Source organism: Centroberyx affinis, unplaced genomic scaffold, assembly GCF_046629955.1.
Source record: "Centroberyx affinis isolate AG114_WGS23_722 - 3 ecotype Tasmania unplaced genomic scaffold, CSIRO-AGI_Caff_v1 ptg003633l_1, whole genome shotgun sequence".
NCBI classification, from domain to species: domain Eukaryota; kingdom Metazoa; phylum Chordata; class Actinopteri; order Beryciformes; family Berycidae; genus Centroberyx; species Centroberyx affinis.
In genome coordinates this window covers 50,160-66,690 of record NW_027281543.1, presented here as the reverse complement: position 1 = coordinate 66,690, position 16,531 = coordinate 50,160, and the positions used below count along the sequence as shown (strand labels likewise).

Below are 16,531 nucleotides of genomic sequence, written 5' to 3'. Positions count from 1 at the left end.
AAAAGACCAAAAGCTCAGACCTGAATATGTTTATATACTGTAAATACGTAAATGTGATTGGCTGAAATACAATAGACAGTTCTGTTCAAATGTCTACACTAAGAATCTACTTCTTCTTTTAGTACTTTGTAGTTGAGTTGCACTGAAGTACAAAAAGTTAAATAGTCAAACTGTTGACATCTCTCTGTCTCTCTCTGTCTGTCTGTGTCTCTCTCTCTCACTTCGTCTCTCTCAGATCTCGTCTCTCCAGGACACACCAGAATTATTGGGTTTCCTGAGGAACAGCAGTGCTCCTCCTCACCGCCGCAGACGAGCTGTCAGCGCTGCCCAGAGTTACAGCGACAAAACCTTGGTAAGCATACATTTTCTTGAGAAGACAAACTCCTGAGTGTTTCACACTCCTGTAATGTGTCCCTCCTCTCTGTCTCCCAGCCTTCACCTACTTCTCTGTTTCTCCGTAGAACTGCAGTAATATCAGCTGTCTGAGGATCATGTGTGTGGTCGGCCGGCTGGATCGCGGTCAGAGCGCCGTGGTCAAGATCCGCTCCAGACTCTGGGCCCACACCTTCCTACAGGTCGCCATCTTTGCTTGTCATCTCAACTTTTTTGTTCATTTGTTTCTTTTCTTTCTATGCTTATAATTCTGTATTATGATTGTGTTTTTATCACTGTGATTCATGTTTTGATTTATAATGTTATATGTCTTACAGCGCCGTAACGACCCTTACCTTCTCAACTCTACTGTGTCCTTCACGGTCACAGCCATGCCTTACCGTATCCAACCCCCCACCCTGCCCCAGCACACCACCTCGGTAAGACTGAGGGAACAACGGGAGTGTGCGTGTGTGTGAATATATGTGTGTTGGTGTGTCTACCTAAGAGAGAGAAACTTATCAGTACCTATAAATAGATGTGTAACTCTGTATCTATCTATCTATTGTAGATGGGGACCCTGGTGTTATGGGGGACTCCTGATGTGGCGTTTGCCGTTCCCCTCTGGGTCATCATCCTGGCCATACTACTGGGACTGCTGGTGCTGGCCATGCTAACACTGGCCATGTGGAAGGTACACACATACACACACACACACACACACACACACAGTCTTACTTAGGTCACTTTTGGGGTATTTACATAGACATTCATTTCCTGGAGACTTACCCTAACCATAACCATAACCACTACTTGCCTAAACCTAACCCTTACCCTAACCTTAACCTAACCCTAACCTTAACCACTGACCCAAAAATCAGCTTTTTACCAATTGGGGACACGGCTTTTGTCCCCAATTGCACAAGCCGTCCCCAATCAACTGGTCTTAAGTCTGGTGTGTGTCCCTGAAAGTGACTTAAGTCATACCCACACACACACACACACACACACACACACATGCAATTACACACATCATCCACCATCCTCAGCAGTCCTTGTGGTTGTGTAATTATCCAACACTGTGATTCCCTCAGTGTGGGTTCTTTGACCGGGCGCGGCCGCCGGCAGATGATGACGTCTCAGACCGGGAGCAGCTGACGTCTGACCAATCAGCGGATGCCTAAGACAATACATGACAGCTCCTGATCGGAGGACTGTGGTATGGGGGGGATGCGCACCTTCTGAGTAATTTAAATCAGATCTGAGATCTGCAGGTGGACCATATATTCTTGGCTGGAGGTCTTCTACCTCCCTGTTAAAGAAACTGAACCTGAAAGGACAGACTGTAGACAGCAGCGCCACACAGACTGGGACCAAAGAACGTGGTTCAAACCAGACAGACTGGGACCAAAACACGCTTAACGGACTCAATCACACACACATGTCCATTGTTTATCCAGACTTTGGTGGGATATTTTGATGAAGCACCAGAATTGAAGACAGAGTGGACTTTGTTGTGAAGACAATGCTTTAAATGTTTCTATAACAGCTGAACGTACTTTCCCATGTGTGTCTGTGTGAGGCACAGCGAGACTTGAGATGTATGCACGAGTGCTTGTGTGTGTCTGTGTGTGTGTATGTGTGTACATGCATATGTGTAAGTATGCGTGTGTGAATGTGTGTGTACTCTAGATATGCATTAGGTGTCTCAGCTCATGCCTTCTGGTGTCTTCCTGTGTCAGCTTCCTTCATCCTAGTTTTACTTAAAAAATGGGCTGTGTAAAGCTATGTCACACACACACACGCACGCACACACACACACACACACACACACACACACACACACACACACAAAGGCACAAAGGTGATGTGTATATTTATGAATGTATGTGCAATATTTGGACGTTGCGTGATACTGAAGCTTGTTTACACTGGCATTATTTTATTAGAGCTTAATGTTTCCATTCTTTATGTATATAAGTGATTCATTAGTATATTAGATATGAGTATTGCTGAACAGAAAATAATTCTTCAAATTGAATGAAGCCCCACCACGTAACTTTTGAAAAAGACTGTGGAAGGAAGAAAGGAGGCCACAAATTAAGAATTTATTATTGTTTTAATATAATGACTATTGAATTTTGGCTGTGAAGAAACAGACCGTATCTCCCCAGCAGAAGCCCTGCCCGTCTAATTCAAGGTCTTGCTTCACATGTTTCTCTGTTTGTTTTTTCTTCAAATGTGGCAGTTGATAAGACTTCAGAAACTAGTTGCAAAGATAAACACTCCATATCAAAGATGTTGTTAACAGCACGTTGTAGAGAGTCAATACTGTGTACATTACTGCAAGTACCTGTATGGAATTCAACAGTGTGTAATGAATTTGTCAGTTGTATATCTGATCTTAATGCATCCGTTCAGACAGACACTACAAAGGAGTCAGGGCTTGTTAGTGTAAATTTCAAACATCATTCTGCGTCTCATATTTGAGTCATGTTTGGTTTTTGTATCAATTGTGAAGTTTTATTAAAATAAAGTGTTCTTCGATTACCAGTGTTCAAATATGGAATTATATGTCTCTCAAAATTACACAACATTCAGTGTTGATTATGTGATATCATACTGAACTTTAGCTTGGTCTGCCCAACATGACCAAGTTAGAGAGTGAAGTCATAGTGTGCTTGCTTCAGCAAGAACACAGTTAATTTAAGAACCCTCAAAAAACTTTGAGACTGTATTCACTTCATATCAAAAATTTGAGTGCAGCATAGCTTTACTCATAGCTTTGTCCCTGGTCCAAACATCTTACTAAGGTTAATTATTTAACTGTTAAACCCAGAGACCCCATACTTGTGTCACTGTCTTGGAAAATTAATTTTATAATATTTTTTAATCTACATCATCTTGATAGCACTTACACTTTTTCATTTCACAGTTTCCTTTACATTCAGAACTCATTGGATTTCTACTTTAACTTAGGCTTCATTCGTAATCATATATGAAATGTTCAGCTTGACAAGATTATTAAATCCTATCTCTCCATTTAACCTTTTATTTGTTTATTTAAACCTCCATTTAACCTTCTATTTACTATTTAACCAATATACTTCTGGAAACAAACTCTTTACAAACTTGCATTCAATTGATAACTTAAAAATTCTTCTTATTCAATATCATCATTATTATTATCCTATTATATATTATTGATTTTATTATGCTATTTTTTGTTGATATGTTTTGTTATGTTTTATTCCTTTCATTCTACAGCACTTTAAAGAACGCACTTAAAAGTGCGTTCTTATTATTACCATTTTTAGAAGAAAGCTGTTCAGAAAGTTTTGTATTGTCTAGTTTGTTCTGGCTGGTAACAGATTACAGTCTATGTTCAAAACTGAAACCTCAGAAGAATTAGGCTACTCTTGCTCCCCCAGGTGGTGAAATGTGGAAGTAAATTTGGATCACTATTGCTTGTACTTGGAGTAATACACTAAAACTTGAAGGAAATATATGAGCCAGGAAAGGGACCTCTTGTGGTGATAACTTGAAACAAAACTTTGTGTTACTGTATCTGAGTATGTGTATATGTGTATATGACTCTATAGATAAATAAAACCATAGCTGACAGAGTGGACTTTTAATGAGCTAGTGGTGTCAGTTATCTTTTTGGCTTCAAATTGATGGTGTAACTATTAGTCACTGAACTTTGGAGTGCACTTTCAAGGCAATAGAGGCAATTATCTTTGTACATTTTATGTATTGTCATGATAGTATTAGTTTTACATGCTATCTCCGTACCAGTGAGTGGACTTAGTGAGTGGAGCCAGCAGCAGGCTTTCCTTTTTTTTTTTTTTTTTTTGGATAGCCGAGGGTTGGTGAATATGATTTTCTCCTTTTACTTTACACTTTGTAACTTTTATGAATGTGTTCAGTTTATTTCTCTTATTCTTGTTCATATATATAACTAGAGGGGAATACTAATCAATTAAATTATTTTAATACATTCCTATTCCATAGGATGGTCCAATCAACCAAGAATTAAAGTTGTAATCATTGTGATCATCATCATTGTGATGACCCCACCCACTCTGTCAACTGGCCCTGCCTTCCTTGTGTTTGTTCTTGTTCAGGAGGGGAGCTGGTGCACAGAGCTGGGTGGATCGTTAGCTGGATTTGCTGCACCTGGCTACGGGCTGACAGGGCTTGAAAGGGCTTGTAGCAGCCAATAATGTAATAACTACCATTAATGTAATAACTGACAATAACGTAATAATTTTTCCGTTCTGAATGTAATAAAAGTCGATAATGTAATAACTGGCCAATAATGTAATACATTTTCTGAACCAATAACGTAATAACTTTTTGCACATAACTTAATAAGTTATTACATTGTTGGCTGGTTATTACATTATTAGCTGGGTAAAAAAAAATCATGAAAACGTAATAACTGGAGCCGATAATGTAATAATATACTTATATCACTTTATTTAAGTTTTATTTATTGGCTATAAAGTGTCACACATCCATGACACTTACCCTTACTGTTGCCTCTTTCAAATAGCTGCTCAAAAACCGGACCACACACACACACGCATGCACGCACGCACGCACACACACACACACACACACACACACACTAGGAATTATGACTATTTGTTTGTGGTACATTAATCGGTTGGTGAGAACTAAGTCTTCGACATAAGCTCTGAAGGACCAGGGTTGAAGATTAATTTGAGCTGCAGCTCAGCACTGTGTGTCAACTTTTTCTAGTAATAAATCTGTAATAAACATTGTGTTTTAACAATAAAAGATAACTTAAATTAGCATTTTGACTAGTCATAATGTAAAAAAGGATATCTTAAATTAGCATTTTGACAGGTCATAATGTAATGAGAGATATCTTAAATGCTAATGCTGCAGCAGCTGTAGTAGTAGCAGCAGCAGCAGTGTTGTTGCTTGCCACTACTGACTAAAACCACGCGGCTTAAAAGTACTGCTACTTTTAAGCCGTGTGGTTTTAGTCAGTAGTGGCAAGTAACAACACTGCTGCTGCTGCTACTACTACTACTAATGCTAATTTAAGATATCTTTTATTACATTATGACTAGTCAAAATGCTAATTTAAGATATCTTTTATTACATTATGACTAGTCAAAATGCTAATTTAAGATATCGTTTATTACGTTATAACTAGTCAAAATGCTAATTTAAGATATCTTTTTTTACATTATGACTAGTCAAAATTATTATTATTATCATTATGCTAGAGGTATCAAACACAAGGCAGATGTCCAATAGACAGAGAAGGGAATACAACTCATCTCTAGTGGCTGGGATGGCTGATCCTCCAAAAAAATTCCAAGGCACACTTCTTTGCTGAAAAGGTTAAAAAGTCTAGTATGGGCTACGCCAATGCATTTCAAGTATACAGTCTTCATCAGGGCATATAGAGCAAAGTAGAAGGGCTTGCTTATATAGAGCTACCTAGTGATAACAAAATTGGCACCAGGTGAGCCAGCCAATCAGCAGCACAGCTCAATCAGCAGCAGAAAAGTGGGTGGATATTCACTGACACTCATCTGTTAAAAAGTATAAAGCAAATAGAGTTGTAGTTCACAAAAAACATCTCACAACCGTTATTCAAAATATCTGAAAAATCATTAGGAAAAATTCCATCTAAACTGGAGAAAATTCTTTATAATACACTCTAAACTTTCAAAATTTGAATAGGCGCCTAACCAAAACACAATGTTTATTACAGATTTATTACTAGAAAAACTTGACACAGTGCTGAGCTGCATCTAAAATTAATCTTCAACCCTGGTCCTTCAGAGCTTGTGTCGAAGACTTAGTTCTCACCAACCGATTAATGTACCACAAACAAATAAATAGTCATAATTTCTAGTGTGTGTGTGTGTGTGTGTGTGTGTGGTCAGGTTTTTGAGCAGCTATTTGAAAGAGGCAACAGTAAGGATAAGTGTCATGGAAGTGTGACACTTTATAGCCAATAAATAAAACTTAAATAAAGTGATATATATTATATATATAAGTAAAGTATAAGTATAAGTATATTATTACATTATCGGCTCCAGTTATTACATTTTCATGATTTTTTTTTATTAACCCAGCTAATGTAATAACCAGCCAATAATGTAATAACGTATTACATTATGCGCAAAAAGTTATTACATTATTGGTTCAGAAAATGTATTACATTATTGGCCAGTTATTACATTATCGACTTTTATTACATTCAGAACGGAAAAATTATTACGTTATTGGCAGTTATTACATTAATGGTAGTTATTACATTATTGGCTGCTACAGGGCTGCTTCTCCTGGCAGTTGCTCTCTGTTCTGCTCTTACTCTCTCTCCCCCCTGTGAAGATACCCTGGTTCTTTTGACTTCCACACCACACCACACTTTCCACTCATCCATGCACCCCACTTCACCACTTATGCTGCTGATCTACACATCCCACTATTTGGACAGTTGTATTTAGTTATATTCTTTATAATAAATTGATTTTGGTTAGGCATTCTGAAGCTGTGCGTGGTCTCCCTTATTGTTACCTCCTTGAGCCAGGATGCAACAAGTGGGGGCTTGTCTGGGATTCTTGGTAATAGAATGTTTACTCCTAGACTACTGGTTTCTATTGTCTATAGTGCAGATTTTGTGGGAGATTTGTGCACAGTAGTTGGTGGGTATACACAGTTTCAGTTACCTTTGGTGGGAGAGAGTCTGTAGCTTTTCCCCAGCATTTCTGCTCATATTGGAGGTTTTGTGGTTCCATCTTCGCTGAGGTAGGGTTAGTCTGTCCTCTGTGCATTAGATGGCTGTCTTGTGGACAACAACAAGTGGATTTGTTGGGTTTTTTTGTTTTTTTTGTTTGTTGTTTTTGTGCAGCCACGTGGTTAGAGCATTTGTCTCAGATGCATATCCAGGATTGTCAGGTTGGTCTGCAGCTTGCTGAGGGCCTAACCGGGTCACTGGGCTTTATGCTTAAATATCCCGCCACAAAACCTGCACGAAGACTAGGGTGAGTGAGTCAGATAGTTGATTGTGTAGGTCATTAGCCAGGGGGATGGTGGTTCCATTCTGATTTTTGCTGTCTCTCTTGTAATGTATACTGAAGAAACAACACTTTTGTTTTTGCTCCGATTTTTCATGAGTTGAAATAAAAGATCTAAGACTTTTTCTATGCACACAAAAGGCTTTTTCTCTCAAATTGTGTTCACAAATTTGTTTAAATCCGTGTTAGTGAGCACTTCTCCTTTGCCAAGATAATCCATCCACCTGACAGGTGTGGCATATCAAGATGCTGATTAAACAGCATGATTATTGCACAGGTGTGCCTTGGGCTGGTCACAATAAAAGGCCACTCTAAATTGTGCAGTTTTATTTTAAGTCTGTTTAACTCTAGTATTTACAGACATTATCAAAGTAACCAAACCTATTACAGCCCCAAAATGCAGTAGATACCAAATACAATACAATTAATTAAAGCTCAGATTTTCTGTTCTGTAGTATTACTCCCTGTACCAAGACCTCAGTCAATCAACTAGAGAATGAAAACTTCTCTCCATTCACATTTTTCACTTGGGGATACCCATTTGTTGGAAGCAGCCTCTTGTTCTGGGTTTTGCTCCGTCATCATTGCATCGTGGTCAAAAGACAGGTGGTGCTTATTTTTCTGCCAGGCTTCTGGCAACTTGGCATCTGCAGTAGAGGTGCTCCTCGCATGCTCTCCCCCCCTACACTCAATCCCCGCATTTAGAGCAGACTAGTTGTAGCAAAGGTATAAATGGCAAATGTAGTGAAGTAAAAAGTAGATTACTGGCTCAAAAATATACTCGAGTAAAGAGTAGAAGTACAGTTTAAAAAAAGGAACTAAAAGTACTCGTTCCTTAAACAAAACTACTTTTTTACTCGTGCGTTACTTGTAACGCATTACTACCCACCCCTGATTTCCAGCATGTGCTGTCACTCGGGCTAAGAGTCGTGAAAATACTGACCTTAATGAATGTGGAAATAAGATGGAGAAGGTTGTCTTTCCCTTGCCTGCTTTCCCTCTACCTGTCTCTACTTTGTTTTGTGACTGGAAAGATGCATTTGAAGTTAAGACATTTTAGGGATTTAGCTTACATGGATTTACCTTATACATCCATAAGATGATGCACAATGACTAGCCACTGAAACTGCAATTCAAAACTTTATTCGCACCTTCAGAGTAACTTAAATCAGATCTGAGATCTGCAGGTGGACCCTTTATTCTTGGCTGGAGGTCTTCTACCTCCCTGTTAAAGAAACTGAACCTGAAAGGACTGAAGACAGCAACGCCACACAGAGTGGGACCAAAGAACGTGGTTCGAACTAGACAGACTGGGACCAAAACACGCTGAATGGACTCAATCACACACACACATGTCCATTGTTTATCCAGACTTTGGTGGGATATTTTGATGAAGCACCAGAACTGAAGACAGAGTGGACTTTGTTGTGAAGACAATGCTTTAAATGTTTCTATAACAGCTGAACTTTCTTTCCCATGTGTGTCTGTGTGAGGCACATGGAGACTTGAGATGTATGCACGAGCGCTTGTGCGTGTGTCTGTCTGTGTGTGTGTATGTGCATGTGTGTGTGTGTATCTACTGGCCCCCAGCTGTGTCTGTGGACTGGGTGCATGTGAAGGAGGGCCAGCGGAGCTGGACTGTTGCAGCCATCAGCCCCTAAAGTGCAAGAGTGCCATCAGCATTCTTGCACCCTTCGCCCCACCTGCTGTATGCCATGGAGATTCAGACTGACAGACCAATTAGCTGCGGAACTAACACAAGACCCTTTGCCTACAACACATACACATGCACATATACAAGCATATGCATACAGACCTCACCCTCCCCCCCCCCCCCCCCCCCCCCCCCCCCACACACACACACACACATACATACACACACACACACACATATACATTCATATTCAAACACACATTTCTGTACCTAAATAGGCGTATATAATTAGGGTTCTCATCAAAATGAAATTTTGACTGGAACTTTGTGTTGTGGCTGGAAATATGCATTTGAAATTAAGATTTTAGGCATTAACTGACACTCATGAATGAAGCACAATGACTAGCCACCAAAACTGTAATTCAAAACTTTATTATATTGATAGGAGCTTGTTTAAAACATAATTCCACCCTTGGTTCTGGCTGCTCTTCATGTTGCCAGTTGGCACAAAGGAAGGAGGATGGAGCATGGAGCTTCTTAGCACAGATTAGAGCAGGAGTAGTTACCAATATATATGATATCATCTGTAGAGAATCTACTCAGTTATTTCAAAAAGAAAATGCACAATTATTTTAAGCAGTGCAGAATTGTTTCAAACTTTGAAATGCTACAAGCTGTAATCGTCTATGAAAGTCATCTGAGTCACATATAAACAGCAGTGTCAGAATTTGGACAGAATTGATGTCTTTCACAATAACATGGCAATTACATTAGTTTCCAGCTTCTAACCAGTATGTAGTTACTGTACTGTAATTCATGTTAGAAAGGGGAGTTACATCCTTTTAGGCAGTAGAGAAGAGCAGGAAGCCGGAGAAGATGTTATGGTTGGAGTCGTTGTCGTAGAGACCTAAGTTCTGAGGCAGACGCATCTCCACTCTGTCTCCTCTCTCCAGCTGTAGGACCACTCCTCCATTGAGGTACTCAAAGCTTCCAAAGTGGTTGTCCTGGACATGGTTAAAGACACGTTGGCCATTTTTGGTTAACATGGCACCCATCTTCCTGGATTTGTGTGTGCCCATAGCATTGTATCTGAAGAAGTAGATTCCCTTGACTGGTGCTCTGAAGACACCTAAGAGGGAAGAGAAAGGAGGGCATCTGTAGTCTACCTGGGTCTCCAGTCTGGTGTGGTGTTAGACTTTATGTGTGGAAGGTCTGGGCTCATGTTCAGTAGATTACCATATTGGTGTTACCGCTTGTGTAACGCCAACTCACATTAGAATGTAAAATGTAGAATATTGTAGAGTACTGTAGTGGTAAAATGTGCCATGTGTGCAGTACCTGTGGTGATATCATAAGCATTGCCATAGTTGGTGAAAACTTTGGAATAAACCAGAGTGTTGTCATCACGGAAGGGTCCGACGTTGCCTACATTGGTCAGACCAGCTGAAAAGGCCACTTTGGGTCTGTCTGTGAATAAAGCATGATAGTTCTTGTGTCACTGGCAGCGTTAGTAGTTTTTTTTTACTCACTGGACAATTCTGATGATTTATTCATCAAACAAGGGGTCCTGAATTCACAGGTGTAATCTCTGTAGGGTATAGGGAGGTGTTAACCCTTCAATAATCAGAACTGGTCAGAACTATCCCTCCAATAAATATATTATCATAAATTACAATTATTTGCCCTTATCAAAGATGTCAAAGGTCCTCGTTTTCCCACTGTAACCCCCATTAGTAAGGAAACGACACATTTTTTTTTTGCTGATATTGTGAGGGAGTCAATGTAAAACATGCATGGCATCAACACATCAATCAATTTATATTTTATTTATTTTATTATTTAATCATTTAATTTTTAAATGGTGACCTACGAAGGCATGCAATTTAGGATTATTTGTAACACTGCTTGAGAGAAATTAAAAGCAAGTAACTACCTACCAACCAAGCTGAAAACTGCAGCCACATGCCTTGCCAAAGTATTTGCAATCTGTCTGAGATGAGCAGTATCTCCAGTTTGATACCACTGCCATGTCGAGTCGAGTTTGAGTATTCAGTATACAGGTACATGAACAACTCATTCAATGAAGCAGTATCTACAACCACTCAATACAAGAATATAGACTAGTTTGTCATAGGCTACTAACACAAACAGTACTGTTTATGTATTTAGTGAAAAAATGTCTATCGAGTTATCGTCCCTACAAAGAAACATATAGTTCCATTGTCATAAATTAGGCCTACCGCAGGCACAGTGTGATTTCAAAATGATTGTATGTTCTTTTTTGCCCAGCACTGTGAAGTTAGGGACAGACTGGAAATGAATTTGAATTTTAATAAATGCTATCTCGCTATGATGAAGATGAGATTCACTCTAGGTTTTGATGTGTATAAAAGACGATTGTTTACTGTTGTTCATGTCACCTTGCTTTGCTAAGTTGTAGCTGGTAAGCTAGCATTATTGCTCTTGGTCAGTGGTAAGGTAGAGCAATTAACTACAGGCCTAGTTGGCTGTGTTGATAAATGCTTCTCTCAACTTTCTTCTTTATAAGGCAATCAAAAGTGGAAGTAAAATATCAGGTTTAATTTTCCAGGGACAGTGAATAAATTAATCAATGGCTAGCCTAGCTACCTACGGCTACCTACATCTACATGTCAAAAAATATTGAACAAAAATTGTTACATTAGATAAGCCATTGTTGTGGTAAGATAATATTAGCTGGTCTTCTTATGGCAGGCATCAAAGATAGAAATGAGGCAGAGAAGGACAATGATGAGGTGAGCATACAGTATTCATGATTGCAATACCGAGTGTACTGCAAATTTGTATATTGCAAACAATCTCATACCAACACAACTACTAAACATAAAATCAAAATTAATTTGTAGGTTTGTCTATGTTTCCTTTGAAAGGTAATTCTAATTATAAATATCATCCAGTGCAATTGCAAAATTGTCTTTTTAGGTTGGGGGACATATAGATACCTTAAAATTCAGGAGAAATAGACATTTAAAAGTCAAAACATTTTCTCCTGGAGGGCATGCCCCTCGATCTCCAACCCTCCAATGTTCAACCCAAAGTGACACCTTTACCTCTACTCCATACCTGACATACTGTATACCATATGATATCTTACTTGTGATGTCAAGCTGGACTTCATCCACTTCTCTCTCAATGCCTTGAAGTCTGGTGAACATGACTAGAACAGGTAGAAGAAATGGATGAAAAAACAGATCACTTCAGAGCAGCCTCAGTTGTTCATTGCTGTGCCAAGGATGGTCACACAGTGAAAAAAGGACACACACAGACCCACAGACACACAAGCAACACTAAATCTGAATTGCTATTGAAAATCATTAATACAATGAGTGTACAAGAATTACAATCACCTGCTTGCACTCTGTGCACCTCCTCTGGCACACACACACAGACACGCACACACGCGCGCACGCACACACACACACACACACACACACACACACACACACACACACACACACACATAAACTTCTTACTATTCCTAAAACTGATATCTGACTCTTACCAGTATTCTCACTCTTCAGCTCCTCTACCTCACTCACACTGGCTGTCAGTCTGGACTCCAGACCTAAAGTAGAATGAAATCTTTGATATGTATGTTTTAACAGAAGAGGATCAGTATATGGATTGCTTTTGCATGTTATTAATACCATGAGTCATGAGAATGCCAAATAATCATGTTAAGTAGAAGCTCATTTCTGTTTGTTTCCTTTACCAGCATTCTCAGTCTTCAGTTCCTCCACCTTGCCCTCACTGGCTGTCACTCTGGTGTCCAGGGCTGAAACAGCACAACATTGTTGATATATGTTTTAGTAGAAGAATATTACCACATTACTTACTTTTGTATGATAGTGGAGTTGAGCAATACCATAATTTAATGTGGTAAGCCACTAAAACACAATTTTATCACACATACAGACAATATTAACTCTTTCTGTTTTACCTGTGCTCTTGTTCTTCAGCTCCTCCACTTGAACCTCACTGTTAGCTAGTCTGTCATCCATATTTACTATTGCAACTGCTTGCCTGCTCTGTCTCTCTCTCTCTCTCTCTCTTTCTCTTTCTCTCTCTCTCTCTGTCTATCTTTCACCTGTGTTATTTGTCTGAAGAGCATCCATCTCTGTCTCAATTGTTGTCAGTCTGTTCTCCAAAGCTGTCAGCTGTGTTACTTGAGCTGGAGCCACAGAAATATTCACCAACATCTTTTTAAATTTCTCATCTCAAATCTCTAATACTGTTTTAGTAGCATCTATTGACGATACACTGTCATATGTCACATGTCAGTACATTATTCCTTTGATGGTGTCAACCTTACGTAGCACACGGCTGCATCATTTTGTCCATGTGAGGCCAAGAGAAACTGATATGATGGTGCAAGCAGGTGAAACAATCACCTGCACTCTGTCCACCTCCTCTGACCCACTCTCACACGCACACACACATGCACATTCAAACACATACACACACACACACACACGCACGTACACACACACACACACACACACACACACACACACACACACACACACACACACACACAAACTTCTCACTATCCTTATATCTGATATCTGACTCTTACCAATACCTAGAGAAACAAGAATGCCAAAAAATCATGTTAAGGAGAAGCTTGTTTCCTTTACCAGTATTCTCAGTCTTCAGTTCCTCCACCTTGCCCTCACTGGCTGTCACTCTGGTGTCCAGGGCTGGGAATATTGATACATTAATTACTTTTGAATGATATTGCTGGAGATGGAGTTGAGTGATACAATAGGTAAACCACAAAAATGCCATTTGATCAAAAATACAGAAAATATTAACTCTTTCTGTTTTACCTGTGCTCTTGTTCTTCAGCTCCTCCACTTGAACCTCACTGTTAGCTAGTCTGCCATCCATATTTACTATTGCAGCTGCTTGGGCTTTAGAATCACAGTGAAACAAACATGATTATTGACTGTTTGATTGATTCTACCTGGTCTATTTCACAAATACTGAAAAAAAATCAAATTTATATGGTAACTACCTGTGTTGTTTGCCTTTAGATCATTCACCAGTTTCTCATTTGCCGTCAGTCTGGATCCCATGGTTGTCAACTCTGCATACTGAGCTGTAATCATTCAGCGTCATCAATTATCAACCTCTCTCTCTCTCTCTCTCTCTCTCTTTCTCTCTTTCTCTCTCTCTCTCTTTCTCTCTCTCTCTCTCACCTGTGTTATTCATCTGAAGAGCGTCCATCTCTATCTCAGTTGTTGTCAGTCTGTTCTCCAAAGCTGTCAGCTGTGTTACTTGAGCTGCAGCCACAGAAATATTCACCAACATCTTTTTAAATTTCTCATCTCAAATCTCTAAATCTATTTTAGTAGCATCTATTACTATTACTGATTACCTGTATTGTTTGCCTGTAGATCGTTCAGAAGTTTCTCATTGTCCGTCAGTCTGGACCCCATGGTTGTCAACTTTGCATCCTGAGCTGTAATCATTCAGGGTCATCAATTAATTATCAATCTCTCTCTCTCTCTCTCTCTCTCTCTCTCTCGCTCGCTCTCTTTCTCTCTCTCTCTCGCTGTCTCTCTCTCTCTCTCTCTCTTTTCTTGAATCATCTATTGATGATACACTGTCATAGGCAGATCAATCTCTGTACATTGTTTCTTTGATGGTGTCAACCTTATGTAGCACACGGCTACATCATTTTGTCCATGTGAGGCCCAGAGAAGCTGATAGCATAATGCACTGAAACAATCACCTGCTTGCACTCTGTGCACCTCCTCTGACACACACACACACACACACACACACACACACACACACACACACACATAAACTTCTTACTATCCCTGAATCTGATATCTGACTTTTACCAGTATTATCACTCTTCAGCTCCTCCACCTCACTCTCACTGGCTGCCAGTCTGTTATCCAGAGCTGAAATAGAATGAAATCTTTGATTTTTATGTTTTAATAGAAGAGGATCAATATATGGATTGCTACCTAAAGTCATTAATACCACTATCTGCTGATAGTGGAGTTCAGCCAAACAATGGGTCAGTGTGGTAAGCCACAAAAACACAATTTGATCAAAAATACAGACAATATTAACTCTTTCTGTTTTACCTGTGCTCTTGTTCTTCAGCTCCTCCACTTGAACCTCACTGTTAGCTAGTCTGCCATCCATATTTACTACTGCAGCTGCTTGGGCTTTAGAATCACAGTGAGACAAACATGGTTATTGACCGTTTGATTGATTTTACCTGATCTATTTCACAAATAATATGACATCAAAGTTATATGACAATTACCTGTGTTGTTTGTCTTTAGATCGTTCACCAGTTTCTCATTGGCCATCAGTCTGGACCGCATGGTTGTCAACTCTGCATCCTGAGCTGTAATCATTCAGGGTCATCAATTAATAACCTCTCTCTCTCTCTCTCTCTCTCTCTCTCTCTCTCTCTCTCTCTCCCTCTCTCTCTCTCTCTCTCTCTCTCTCACTCTCTCCCTCTCTCTCTCTCTCTCTCCCTCTCTCTCTCGCTCTCTCTCTCTCTCTCTTTCTTTCTCACCTGTGTTATTCATCTGAAGAGCGTCCATCTCTATCTCAGTTGTTGTCAGTCTGTTCTCCAAAGCTGTCAGCTGGGTTACTTGAGCTGCAGCCACAGAAATATTCACCAACATCTTTTTAAATTTCTCATCTCAAATCTGTAAGACTGATTTAGCAGCATCTATTGATGATACACTGTCATAGGCAGATCAATCTCTGTACATTGTTTCTTTGATGGTGTCAACCTTACGTAGCACACGGCTACATCATTTTGTCCATGTGAGGCCCAGAGAAGCTGATAGCATAATGCACTGAAATAATCACCTGCTTGCACTCTGTGCACCTCCTCTGACACACACACACACACACTCACACATAAACTTCTTACTATCCCTGAATCTGATATCTGACTCTTACCAGTATTATCACTCTTCAGCTCCTCCACCTCACTCTCACTGGCTGCCAGTCTGTTATCCAGAGCTGAAATAGAATGAAATCTTTGATTTTTATGTTTTAATAGAAGAGGATCAGTTAGTGAATTGCTATTGAATGTCATTGATACCACAGGAAACAAGAATGCCAAACAATCATGTTAAGTAGAAGCTGTTTTCTGTCTGTTTCCTTTACCAGCATTCTCAGTCTTCAGTTCCTCCACCTTGCCCTCACTGGCTGTCACTCTGGTGTCCAGGGCTGAAACAGCACAACATTGTTGATATATGTTTCAGCAGAAGAATATTGATACATTAATTACTTTTGAATGACAGTGTTGATAGTGGAGTTGAGCAATACAATAGGTCAGTGTGGTAAGCCACAAAAATGCCATTTGATCAAAAATACAGACAATATTAACTCTTTCTGTTTTACCTGTGCT

The 16,531-nt window shown here is 39.6% G+C and overlaps 1 protein-coding gene across 1 annotated transcript in view; it reads left to right on the top strand.

Moving 5' to 3' along the window:
- Positions 1 to 3,246, top strand: part of itga8 (integrin, alpha 8) — a 43,661-nt gene extending 40,415 nt beyond the window's left edge. Inside the window, exons 26-30 of the mRNA XM_071540416.1 lie at positions 236 to 352; positions 462 to 575; positions 711 to 812; positions 944 to 1,066; positions 1,467 to 3,246. Coding sequence (XP_071396517.1) covers positions 236 to 352; positions 462 to 575; positions 711 to 812; positions 944 to 1,066; positions 1,467 to 1,556 — 546 coding nt within the window. The 3' untranslated portion in view covers positions 1,557 to 3,246. The remainder of the gene's footprint in view (positions 1 to 235; positions 353 to 461; positions 576 to 710; positions 813 to 943; positions 1,067 to 1,466) is intronic.
- Positions 3,247 to 16,531: the final 13,285 nt, after the last annotated feature.